We start from the raw sequence: 11,409 nt of genomic DNA, 5'->3' as shown, positions 1-11,409 counted from the left end.
TTTCAATGCAACGCCCTCCAGCCATGCACCATGCAGGAGTCAATTCCGATTTGGGCCCGTGCTCCAATGCTATTCCCATAGCGCGTAATCGGGAAAGTACTGGTCATGAATTCTTCGTGCGTAGTCCACTAAGGCTGGAAAGCTCCGGATGGTCCGTTGAGTCTCTGGAGCTCTTCGGCGGCGAGGCCATGTTAGAATACAGTCTCAATCAGGGGGGAAATAACGTACGCGTAGCAAACCAGGCCCGAGGCGATAAATCCGAAAAGGACGGCGTCGGCCTCGGTGGGCGCCTCGCCGGCCCAGATCCAAAACGGCGCGTCTGTATGGCTGTTTTTCGACCGGGCGGCCACCGCGGCGGCGTGGAGATTTTCCCAAATGTCCTGTCGAAAGGCGGCGATCTCTTCGTCCGAGAAGGTCAGAGTCCCTTGACCCTGCAGGGTGCGCGTGTTTTTGCGGTAGATCAGATGGCCCACGAGGACCTGCAGGGGCCAGGGCAGGTCGGCCAGGATCTTGCCGCGCATGATGTAGAAGTTCCGGATCCACTTTTCGTGGGACTAGATGATCGAAGGTCAGCACCTGAGATGGCCGATGCGCATTGTCCAGCGAGAACATTAGGGTTTAATGTAACCCACCTGGTAGAAATACAGCTTGTCCTCCAACAAGGCCTTCAGCGCCAGGTCATTGAGTTTCTCCGTCGGCGCAAGGTTGGCATCCAGGTCGGCCAGCACACCATCGTACATCAGCGTCTTGGTGATCAGGGTCGAGTCGCCGATAATCCGCGGCGTGCTGCCTTCCGAGGCGTCGTCGGCATCCGCGACTGCCACGTAGGGGATCTTCCCTCGGGGACCAACGCGCACAGAGCCCTGTTCAACCGAGTATGGCAAGCCGGAGAAGCGCAGACGAGCTTCTAACTTGGTGACAAAAGGAGACCAGGTGTAACACCCGGTCTCGGGGAAACCGCGAAAGAGCGTCACGGAAGGGACGTTGGAGGATTCCATGACGTGTAGATGCAGCTCGGTGACAGTTTCTCGCCGTGAAGATAATAGCAAACAATGGCTGCGTTCCGAGGACGGGTCGTCGGAGCTGCATTATGTACATCTTGTACGGAGTATATCGTCGGCCTTCGGGCGTTCTGTGGCCGATCGGGTGCCGACCGAGCGCGAGTAGGATTTGGGGGCGTTGTCAATCTCGTATCGCACGCAGTACACGCTAGGGGAAATGATGAGTGTCTAGTGGTAACCTAATAATCACCGGTTGGTGGTAAATGTGACTACCTAGGCAGCAGTGCAACGGGAATAGCTTCATCTTTCCGCTTTGGGGAACGCGTCCAAGGGCGCGTCGGTGTCAACACAGCACAGCCCATTCAACTCCTGCGCTCCACAGGGACCATGTAGGTACCTGATCTTTCCTCGTGGGGTCTCGGTCCCAGCACTGGGCCAGAAGTGTGCAGAGAGGAAGGAGGAAGTCCAAAACAGGACCGAAGAGAGGGTAATCAGCGGCCCGTGTTGATTGGCTGCCGGCGCCAAGGCCGCCCCACCTGCATCAACTGCCTAATCGGGACCGGACGGTGACTAATTCCCTGCATCATCGATGGACATCACCGAGTGCCTTGCTCCAGATCATGCGAATCCATGCCCTTCGCTCTAGACTCCGAACAGTCTCGTCGATGTAACAATGTCGTCATCCATGGAACCATTGGAGAAGCATATAAAGCCAATAAAGCCAGCGCCAATTGACCTTACCTTCATCATCTATCACCTCGCGATCCTCCACCATGTCCGCAGATCCCCTCCAAGAATATGGCTTCACCCCCGTGCCGTCCTCGGCGGAGAAGCTGATCGAGCAAGCCGTGCGGCATCGCGGCAGTCCCCCGGCGGCCCTCGTGTCGGCGACGCCCATTCCCGACACTCCTCTGGCGCGGCGCATCCAGACCTACGCCCGAACGCATTTGCCGCAGCCCACCTTTCATCACAGCATGCGCGTCTATCACCTCGGTCTGGCCATCAAGTCGCATTTCTTCCCCGAATGGCGGTTCTCCGACGAGACCTACTTCCTCGCCTGCATGCTGCACGATATCGGCACGAGTGCGGAGAGCCTTGGTGCCACGCATCTCAGCTTCGAATTCTACGGCGGCTTCCTGGCCCTGGACGTGTTGCAGCGGTCGGATGACGGGTCCGAGACATCGGCCGTCAGCCCCAAAGCTCAGGCCGAGAGTGTCGCGGAGGCAATCATTCGCCATCAGGATCTTTGCCAGGTCGGTTCAATCACGGCCGTCGGACAGTTGATTCAACTGGCCACCATCTTTGGTAGGTGGACTGTCCTCTCTTTCCGTTCATTCGGGGCCGGCTAACGTGCAGCAGACAACACCGGCATGCATTCGCAGCTGGTACATGCGGACACGGTGCGCGACGTCAACCAGCAGTTCCCCCGGTTGCGCTGGAGCGGCTGCTTTGCCGACACGGTGCGCCAGGAGATGCAATTGAAGCCCTGGGCCCATACGACCACTCTGGGCGAAGACGACTTTCCGGCCAAGATCTTGGGCAACCCTTTAGCTGCTGAGTTTGAGTAGGTCTGGTATCCGGTGTCGATGTGTAGTGGTCGCATGCCCTCTGTTCGGCGAAATTGTCAGTGTTAAAACGAATATGTGTTTGTCCGTATCTATTCAGGTCTTAGTCTCTCTGCGTTTGAATATTGGCCTGTCGTGGCTGGGCTTGATGGGGGAATGAGTGTCCGTGTAGGGCTGTTTATATATTTCCAACCTTCGGGAACAACGAACCGCAAATACCACGAGGACCCCATGGAGGATTCTTTTGTCTCCCACCGTAAATTAAAGTAATCATCGGTCCATAATTCGGACCTCGCCTACTCTGCGAGACTCGGAATGATCGGGCCCATGGCCGACTTGGCAGATGGGCGCGGCGTCATCACGTTGGAGGCCTACCGGAGCCGCGTCAGTCTGCGATGCCTGCTGCCACCGCCGGCTACAAATACGAGCTACAATCCGAATAGATCTCGTCCATCGCGACAACCATCGCTGTATCTTGATCTTGTCTTGACCATGGCTATTACGGAATTGGCGCTCGTGCGTCTCAAGTCGCCCGACGACTCCAGCACGCGGTCGGGAATACTGGCCGCCATCGAAGCGCAGGCCGCCTACTCCACCTTCCCCGTTTATCTCCTGACCCAGATCGAAGACCCGTCCTACGTCTACATCGTGGGCGGATGGGCGTCGACGGCGACACACATGCAGGACTGGATCGCCAGCGAGGCCAACCAAAGGCTGTTGACGGCGCTACAGGACCGGGTCGAGGTGTGCTGGATGATTCATGTGGACATTGACCCGGTCGACTGGAAACGACTTCCCCCCTCGGCGGGTGCGAGTCGCCCGGACGCACGCGAGCCCGACGAGCGAGTGCCGCTGGACGCCCCGGTGCTGGCCATCGGCCGCTACTTTATCGCGGACGGTCGGAAGGAGGATTTTGGCCGCACATTTCAGGCGACGAAAAGTCACCTGCAGCAGTTCGCGGCGCCGCAAGCAGTACGCGGCGGATGGCGCATCGAGCCTCAGGAGACAACGGCGGGGGGAGCGACCAAGGAGGAATTCGTGCTATTCAGCGGCTGGACGGACGTGCGGCAGCATGAGGATTTTGGGGAGTCGGCGGGATTCCAGGAATTCGGACGGATTAAGGAGGCGTTGGAGGGAGCGGAGATCAATCATGCGAGGGTGTGGCAGAGAACTGATGGGTAGATCGAGAGATGAAGAGATGGAAGGAAGGGAGATGAAAAGGAGGAAGACGAAGAGGAAGGGAGAGAGGAAGGGTATGGCCACCTGGTCAGGGCAGGTGGGCCGAGCGCGGGTGACTCAGCCGCAGCCTGGGGCATCCCGTGGTTTGCTTGCTTTTTGCCTTTTTGCTTTGTTTGTTTCCTTTGTTTCTTTGTTCTCTTTGCATCTCTTTCCAACATCTACATCTTCACCATCGTCAGCTTCCATATACATCTGGAGTATCGCCAACTATCCATCTCGACCCTCGCTCCACTTCGATGTAGAAAGGATGTTCACCGCTGGCGCGCATCGCCAATAAGCGATCGTCGGGGCTCCACTCGCCCTCTGTTTTTCTCATTTCCACTCCCCCGCAGAGTCCATCCGTCATCCCATCCCATCCCACAAGTCCCCCGATAGACATTCTTCGCTTTCCAATATCTATCACATTGACTCTTGTCTTGCCATTTTTGCCCTGGCTTCTTCTTCGTATTCTCTCTCTTCCCTCTCCCCTCCTCCCCCTCCCTCCCCGTCGCTGTTCCCTATGTCCTCGAACAGCTCCGCCAGTCCTGGACATTGGATCACCGGTAGCTACACCGGCGACAGCGATGGGGTGCGCATCGCCATCGCCACCTTCGTGGCCGTCGCCTGGTACAACGTCATCGAGCTGATCAACCTGATCTTCTTGACCTTCAAGCGCTACCAGGGGCCCTACTTCTGGAGTATGCTGGTCTCCGCCATCGGTGTCCTGCCCTACTCCGTCGGCTACCTCATGAAGTTCTTCGCCCTGACCCCGGCCACTTGGTTGCCCATCACCTTGCTGACCGTCGGCTGGTGGATGATGGTCACCGGCCAGTCCTTCGTGCTGTACTCGCGCCTGCATCTGGTCCTGCGCGACCTGCGCCTGCTGCGCGTCGTGCGCACCATGATCATCCTGAACGTCTTCTTCCTGCACGTCCCCACCACCGTCCTGACCTACATGGCCAACTTCAACACCTCGCCCACCACCGTGCGCGGCTACGACATCATGGAGAAGGTCCAGCTGACCGGCTTCTGCGTCCAGGAGGTCATCCTGTCCGGCCTGTACATGTGGGAGACCAACCGCATGCTGCAGTTGAATCCCGACCGCGCCACCCAGAAGACCATCCTGCAGCTGTTCGCCGTCAACCTGGTTTGTATCCTGATGGATATCGCTCTGATGATCATCGAATTCCGCAACTTCTACATCTACCAAACCACCCTGAAAGCCACCATCTACAGCATCAAGCTGAAACTGGAGATCGCCGTCCTGGGAAAACTGGTTTTCATGGCCCATCAGCACGTCTGGCGCTCTCCTTTTCCCGCCGGAACCGGCCGCACGCCTTCTTTCGTTGACGCCGCCCGCGTCGCCTCCGATCTGCATCATCCCACCCCTTCGCCGAAGTCCGGTCCGGCAGAGCTCGACGATCTGCACATCGATGCGCGATGAGGCCGGATTGCCCCCTTCGGACTGATGATCCTTTGCTTTGCCCCAACCTCCGCCCGTCGAGCACGGAAGGCCGAGCGAGGCAACGACCGTGCGGATGGAACGTATCACACCGTCCGCTCGATTGTCCGATCGCCAAGCATCGCCCCTTACAGCCAACGGATTGGATGCCAAGTCCAGTCGATCCGGGTTGGCACGGCGGTTGCCCCCTTCCCCTTGGGCATGAGCTCCCGAGGGAACGTCTGCGCAAGGCATGGCGTGGAGGGTCCCACCAACTGACGAGACGCACTTCATGATGTTCACGATATTCATAGAGCTTCTACGATAATAGACTAATTCCAACGCCGACCGCATCGACCGTAATGCCCGCTTTCCTTTGCTAGCCTGGTTTAGTAAACAAAAATGAAGTCCTCGTTCTTCAAGTCCGTAGTATCCAGGAACCCCTTGTCCTCGGTGGGCGGCGGCGTCACGTCCTCCAACTCCACGGCCTTGCCAGCCTCCCGTTTGTCTTGCGTCATCATGGACTCGTCGACGATCTGGGCCGATTTGCCCAGCGCCTCGCGCGTCTTGGCGTGTTGCTTGTTCAGAAAGACAAGATACAAGTTCGTGATTCTATGACGGTAAGTGAGCGAGCGTTTCCCCGGCACGACGAACAGCGCTTACATGGCGATCCCGGCGACGACCACGAACAGAATCAGATTCGAGATCAGCCCCGGCCGGTACAAGGGAGCCTGCGAGGTGGAATACAGTTGAGGACCGATGACCTGCGTTCGTTAGCTTCGCATCATCACAGCCCATAGCTCACTCCGATCCTTACATTGCCTGTGCACATGCCGATCAGCACCACCGCAGAGGTGCATTTCCGCTTCGTGTCGCCGGCGGTGTTCTGCGCCTCCCATGCATAGACCAAGGGCGTGACGGCCGCCAGGCACGAGACCTGCTTTGTTAGAAGGATTTGGTTCTCGAAGAGCAGGCCACGTACCAGATAATAGCCAAACAGCAGCACCCCTTTCTGCTCTCGCGGCACGACAATCATCAGCAAGGTGCCGACGGCGGCGATTAGAGCAAAGCCGACGATCACTAGCCCTTTGCGTTGGAATCGTGTCGCCAACCAGCCGCCGCCCAGGATGGCCACCACCTGAATGACACCAAAGGGGATGTTGAAGAGAATAGTTTGGAAGGCATCGTACCCGAAAGACTTGATAATGAGGTTGCCGAAAGTGCTAATTCCGCCGCTGGGAATCCTAAGCGCCGTCAGCGCAAATTCGCGGGGTCGAACGGAGGACCTACGAGATCGCAACGATCAAGAAAAACCAACACCACGTCTTCACATCATACAGCGTCTCCCAGGCATGGTCCCAGCGCCATTTCCGCGAGATGATCCCCATCTGATTGGCTCGCAGGCGCTCGACCGCGATGACCTTCTCGCGTTCGTTGAGGCACTTCGCTTCCATGGGCGAGTCGGGCATAAGAAACAGCACAACGAAGGCGTAGGCCACGGTTAGCAGCCCGCAGAACATAAAGATAATCTGATACGAGAAGAGAACGTCGCTGTGAATGTGCCCGAGCCCGTATGTGAAGAGACTCCCCACCTGCAACTAGGATGTTACTATCGCTCGGATTCAAGGCCGGGGGCTTGTACGTACAATGAAGGTCACGCCGTTCATCATGTTCCACCAGGCCGTTCGCATTGTCTGCTCACTTCGGCGCCACCACATCTGGGTGACGGCAACGCATGACGGAGCTGACGGTCAGCCGAATGTCACAGCATTGGTGGGTGCGAACATACCGATCATTGCCTCGAAGGACCCCAAGGCGAATCGAAGGCCCAGAAGACTTTTGAAATCGGTGCAAGCAGCCATGATCGCCAAGGAGCTTCCCCAGAGGAAGATGGCGGACCCGATCAGTTTGCCCGTGGGTGCTTTGACGAGCAGAAACGCCGCCAGGGGCTGCATCACCAGCTGAGCCAAGTAAAGGATGGACCCCAACCAGGAATACTCCTGACCCTGGAGGTTGGCATCCTCCACGATACCGAAGATCGAGACGTAGGAGAGAGAAGATTTATCGAGCTGTTGGAAGAAATACGCACCGAGGATTAAAGGGAGAATGCGTCGATCGATGCGTTTCAACACGGCTTTTTCTTCCTCCACAGTGAACGTATGATGCTCCCCGACGCTGGCGAGAAACTGAGCGGCCTTTTCCGCAGTTAGATCCCGGCCATTTTCGACGGGTTCTACCGTGATGGTGTCCTGAGAGGTGGGATGGGCCATGCTAGGCTGAGGGACAGGGATGAAGGAGGTGCACTTGCGTTGTCCCTTACCACCACCATCACTGCCGGTCCACCCCCGGTTATATACAGGCCACCGGACAGGAATGTCCCGACCACCAGCATGATTCAGAATAGGCTGTGGGGTAAATGTCAAGTGGTACCAGACTCTGATCGGCGCATATCGCTGGGGTTCACCCCCACGTCCCCAGATTCCCCCGCATTGACAGCCTTCGTTATGATTGACGGAAAAATAAGGAGACTTGGCTGTCATCAGTCAGGGCTGCGATCTGCACTTCGGGCCAAAGCAGCCCGACGCCTCTTATATACGCGCCACAGAGCTTGTCATTCCTGGCATTGCCGTAATCGTTGGCCGCGCTGATCGGTATCCAACTACCCGCCAAAATGAAGAAATACGCTATCGTGGGCACCGGCGGTCGTGCGATATTCTTCTATTCAGCCCTCGTCACTGACTTCTCTTCCACGGCCCAGCTGGTGGCCTTCTGCGACAGCAATGCCACTCGCATGGCATATGCAAACTCGCGCCTGGAGGCACTGGGTCATTCCGCCATCCCCACGTACGTCCCGAGCGATTTCGACCGCATGATCCGAGAGACCAAACCGGACGAGATTATTGTCACGACTATCGATCGCACGCACAACGAATACATCGTGCGGGCTCTGGAACTGGGCTGTAGTGTCATTACCGAGAAGCCGATGACCATCGACGTCCCGCGATGCCGACAGATTCTCGACGGCGTTGACCGGACCGGAGGGCGCGTGCGTGTCACCTTCAACTATCGCTACGCGCCGCACAACACCAAGGTCTACGAGCTTCTCTCATCCGGGGCTATTGGTCAGGTTAACTCAGTGCACTTCGAGTGGATGCTCAACACGTCGCATGGAGCCGATTACTTCCGGCGCTGGCACCGGGACAAACGGAACAGCGGCGGCCTCCTGGTACACAAGTCCACCCACCACTTCGACCTAATCAATTTCTGGCTGCAGAGCCACCCTGAGGCGGTCGTCGCTATGGGTGATTTGCGGTTCTATGGGAAGGAGAACGCAGAGAAACGTGGGGTCACCAAGTTCTACTCGCGCGCTCATGGGAGCGAAAACGCCCGCGAGGATCCGTTCGCTTTGCACTTGGATCAGAATGAACAGCTGAAGGCAATGTATTTGGACGCGGAGAAGGAGGATGAATACTACCGGGACCAGAGCGTTTTTGGTGACGGGATCAGCATCGAAGACACGATGGGTGTGATGGTACGGTATCGGTCTGGTGCCGTGCTAACCTACAGCCTAACCGCATATGCTCCTTGGGAGGGCTTCCGGGTCTGCTTCAACGGCAGCCAAGGACGACTGGAAGTGGAGGTGGTGGAGCAGTCGTATGTCAACTCAGGTGGCGAGCAGTCTCTGGAGGGCGCTCTAGAGAGCCGCTCTATCCTGCTTCGTCCAATGTTTGGAAAGCCTGTCGAGATCGAAGTACCGCACGGATCCGGGGGCCATGGCGGGGGGGATCCGCAGCTGTTGAATGATTTATTTGGCGATGCACCGGTGGATCAGTGGCGCCGAGCTGCCACACATATTGACGGGGCACGTTCGATCTTGACGGGTATAGCTGCGAACCTCTCGATGCAGAGAGGGGAAATTGTTCGAGTAGACGATATTCTCAAGATTTAAATCGTATACCGCCGACCATCTAGGATAGATCAGTGGGCCACCATCCCGATTCCGTCGCAATCGGACATTATGAGTTGAATTTCGTAAATAGCTTCCATAGATTCGTTACTCATACCATCGAGGTTCTGTATAAAATTGAGCCTCTTACCAGCATCACAGCAAACTTGGAAGTCAGGTTGGAGGCGTCAGGCCCTCCGAGCACAACGCCACCACTTGGTGGACTAGCTGTCTTTCTTCTCCAGTGCCACACCAGCGAGAGCATTGAATATGGCTCTGCGTAAGGGCCTCCGCTGGTACAAGAGAAAAGTCAACGACGCGATTGTCCTCCGCCGGAACACATCCTGGGCGAGACCATAATTCTGTCGGCCGGATCTCACTCGTCAAATTCCCGGTTTCCTCCAGCACGATGAGAGCAGCAAGCAGCTGAGCGGCCGAAGCACCCACATATAGGCTTTGTCGTGGAGGTCCGCGGAGCTGCAACTCCAGAGCTCGCCGACGCAGCGACGGAATCCGACATTTCAGCACTGTGACAAAAAGCGGCATCGCAACGCCCATGTCAAAAACGAACGGGGGTTGATCGCCGAGAAACCTCAACCTCTTCCCATCAACAGATCGCCTGCGACCATCCGGACGTCACAGCCATCAAGAGGGCGGGAGTGGCGATTTAGCCCACTTATCCAGATGGCCGTATGAGCATAAGGGCAAACGGCGATTATCTAAATCCCAAGGCCGCCATCAACCTCCAGACACACTCCAGTAAGATAGCTCGCCTCATCACTTGCCAAGAAGACTATTGAGTTGGCCACGTCGGCGGGTTGGCACACACGCCCCAGTGGTATGCTGCTGAGCATTTTCGCATGAGCCTCAGCACTCGAGTCTTGACCTAGGAACAGTGGCATCATTGCTGTATCTCCAACCGAAGGGCAGACGGCATTCACTCGGATGTTATGTGGCGCCCATTCAACTGCAAGACCCTTGGATGCCTTGAACCGGACCATATTAGCCATATTTTATCTTTGACAAGGAGCATTTCCGTAGATGCTAGGCGATGCTTACGGTATCGACTGCGCCTTTGCTTGCCCCGTACCACACAAGATTTGGTCGAGGACGGCTACCACTCATGCTGAAGGTATTGATGAAAAGCCCAGGCCTCCTTTCTTTCAGAAAGTAGGGAATTATCGTTTTGGTGCTAAGGTCGATTTGCTTCACGTTCACGCGGAAGACTCGCTCCCAGTCCTCGTCACTGAGCCCAATGGACGGTTGGGCCTTGTGCAATACACCAGCGTTGTTGACAACAATACCCAAGTGGCCATAGGCAGACAAAACCCACCCAAGAGCTTCTTGCCAATCGCCCGGAGAGGTCACGTCTCCCCGAAGATAAGTTATACTTTTTGAGGAGTCATCTTGGGCCTCCGCCCGGCTCGGCTCCATAATATCTAGTACTAGTACTATAGCCTGGGCACATTCAGCAGCGAACTTGGACACGATTGCTTTGCCGAATCCCATGGCGCCGCCTCTAACTAGAGCCATCTTGCCCCGTAGCCTCTGAGAGGTAACTTGCGTGATCAAGTGGCCTGTCATTATCAATGAATATCGGGCGCCTTAGTGGGGGGTTCAGACTTGTTGGATCAATAGGTACATTGTTGAGAAGGGTCGCATTTAATATTGGAAACAATTCTACTCTTTGATCGCACTTTAGGGGGCTGTCGTCAATTCTCCGAGTTCCGCATTTCCGACGTGAGGATTTCCGGAGTTTGTGAGACGCTCCGGTGGACATCCACCGGATACAGAATATCCTAAAAGAATCATAGAATCCTAAGGCTGTCATGTCATTAGCGGCAGGGCGTATAGAAAGTCTAGTGACCTTTTGCAGTCAAAATTCAACAGGTATATTCAGCACATACTGTACACTAAAAGAATACAGACTATTTTGACTTCCATAAGCTCCTTCACTCCCTCAGAAACAAACCAGTCACCATTTACGGCAACAAAGGCCAAACATCTCCCTACCAATGAAGTACCAATGAATGTCTTTTCCCTACAGGACAAAATCGTAACCTGCACAGATGCAACGGGTGGGATTGGTCTAGAGATGTCTAAATCTCTCGGAGAAGCCGGCGCTGATATTGTTTCGATTCAACTGCCAAATGTCCCAAATGCAGCATCCTTGTCAGATCAGTTGAAAAGAATTGGACGCAGTATCTGGGTATTGAGTGCGACCTTGCGGAAACCTCT

The 11,409-nt window shown here is 56.0% G+C and overlaps 8 protein-coding genes across 8 annotated transcripts; 4 read left to right on the top strand and 4 right to left on the bottom strand.

Moving 5' to 3' along the window:
* Window positions 1-69: 69 nt before the first annotated feature.
* On the bottom strand, window positions 70-998 carry LDX57_002242 (glutathione S-transferase family protein; the record flags this gene model as incomplete). Its single annotated transcript, XM_046083886.1, has 3 exons — window positions 70-172; window positions 229-554; window positions 633-998. 3 exons carry the CDS (start codon window positions 996-998, stop codon window positions 70-72), a joined length of 795 nt encoding a protein of 264 aa, XP_045939849.1.
* Window positions 999-1,774: 776 nt separating this feature from the next.
* LDX57_002241 (putative urea hydro-lyase/cyanamide hydratase) lies at window positions 1,775-2,569 on the top strand (the record flags this gene model as incomplete). Its single annotated transcript, XM_046083885.1, has 2 exons — window positions 1,775-2,306; window positions 2,361-2,569. The coding sequence occupies 2 exons, from the start codon at window positions 1,775-1,777 to the stop codon at window positions 2,567-2,569; spliced, it is 741 nt and encodes a 246-aa protein (XP_045939848.1).
* A 324-nt stretch (window positions 2,570-2,893) lies between these two features.
* LDX57_002240 (uncharacterized protein) lies at window positions 2,894-3,748 on the top strand (the record flags this gene model as incomplete). The annotated part of the gene is made up of 1 exon (XM_046083884.1): window positions 2,894-3,748. The coding sequence occupies one exon, from the start codon at window positions 2,894-2,896 to the stop codon at window positions 3,746-3,748; it is 855 nt and encodes a 284-aa protein (XP_045939847.1).
* A 556-nt stretch (window positions 3,749-4,304) lies between these two features.
* LDX57_002239 (uncharacterized protein) lies at window positions 4,305-5,228 on the top strand (the record flags this gene model as incomplete). The annotated part of the gene is made up of 1 exon (XM_046083883.1): window positions 4,305-5,228. One exon carries the CDS (start codon window positions 4,305-4,307, stop codon window positions 5,226-5,228), a length of 924 nt encoding a protein of 307 aa, XP_045939846.1.
* Window positions 5,229-5,614: 386 nt separating this feature from the next.
* On the bottom strand, window positions 5,615-7,495 carry LDX57_002238 (putative MFS transporter; the record flags this gene model as incomplete). The annotated part of the gene is made up of 7 exons (XM_046083882.1): window positions 5,615-5,837; window positions 5,889-5,989; window positions 6,043-6,162; window positions 6,208-6,469; window positions 6,516-6,823; window positions 6,872-6,969; window positions 7,015-7,495. The coding sequence occupies 7 exons, from the start codon at window positions 7,493-7,495 to the stop codon at window positions 5,615-5,617; spliced, it is 1,593 nt and encodes a 530-aa protein (XP_045939845.1).
* Window positions 7,496-7,896: 401 nt separating this feature from the next.
* Window positions 7,897-9,174, top strand: LDX57_002237 (Gfo/Idh/MocA family oxidoreductase; the record flags this gene model as incomplete). The annotated part of the gene is made up of 1 exon (XM_046083881.1): window positions 7,897-9,174. One exon carries the CDS (start codon window positions 7,897-7,899, stop codon window positions 9,172-9,174), a length of 1,278 nt encoding a protein of 425 aa, XP_045939844.1.
* Window positions 9,175-9,345: 171 nt separating this feature from the next.
* LDX57_002236 (uncharacterized protein) lies at window positions 9,346-9,729 on the bottom strand (the record flags this gene model as incomplete). The annotated part of the gene is made up of 1 exon (XM_046083880.1): window positions 9,346-9,729. One exon carries the CDS (start codon window positions 9,727-9,729, stop codon window positions 9,346-9,348), a length of 384 nt encoding a protein of 127 aa, XP_045939843.1.
* Window positions 9,730-9,890: 161 nt separating this feature from the next.
* Window positions 9,891-10,680, bottom strand: LDX57_002235 (uncharacterized protein; the record flags this gene model as incomplete). The annotated part of the gene is made up of 2 exons (XM_046083879.1): window positions 9,891-10,157; window positions 10,231-10,680. 2 exons carry the CDS (start codon window positions 10,678-10,680, stop codon window positions 9,891-9,893), a joined length of 717 nt encoding a protein of 238 aa, XP_045939842.1.
* Between the last annotated feature and the right edge of the window lie 729 nt (window positions 10,681-11,409).

This window comes from Aspergillus melleus (assembly GCF_016097325.1).
Source record: "Aspergillus melleus strain CBS 546.65 chromosome Unknown contig1, whole genome shotgun sequence".
NCBI lineage: Eukaryota > Fungi > Ascomycota > Eurotiomycetes > Eurotiales > Aspergillaceae > Aspergillus > Aspergillus melleus.
This window is presented reverse-complemented; position numbering and strand designations above follow the sequence as displayed.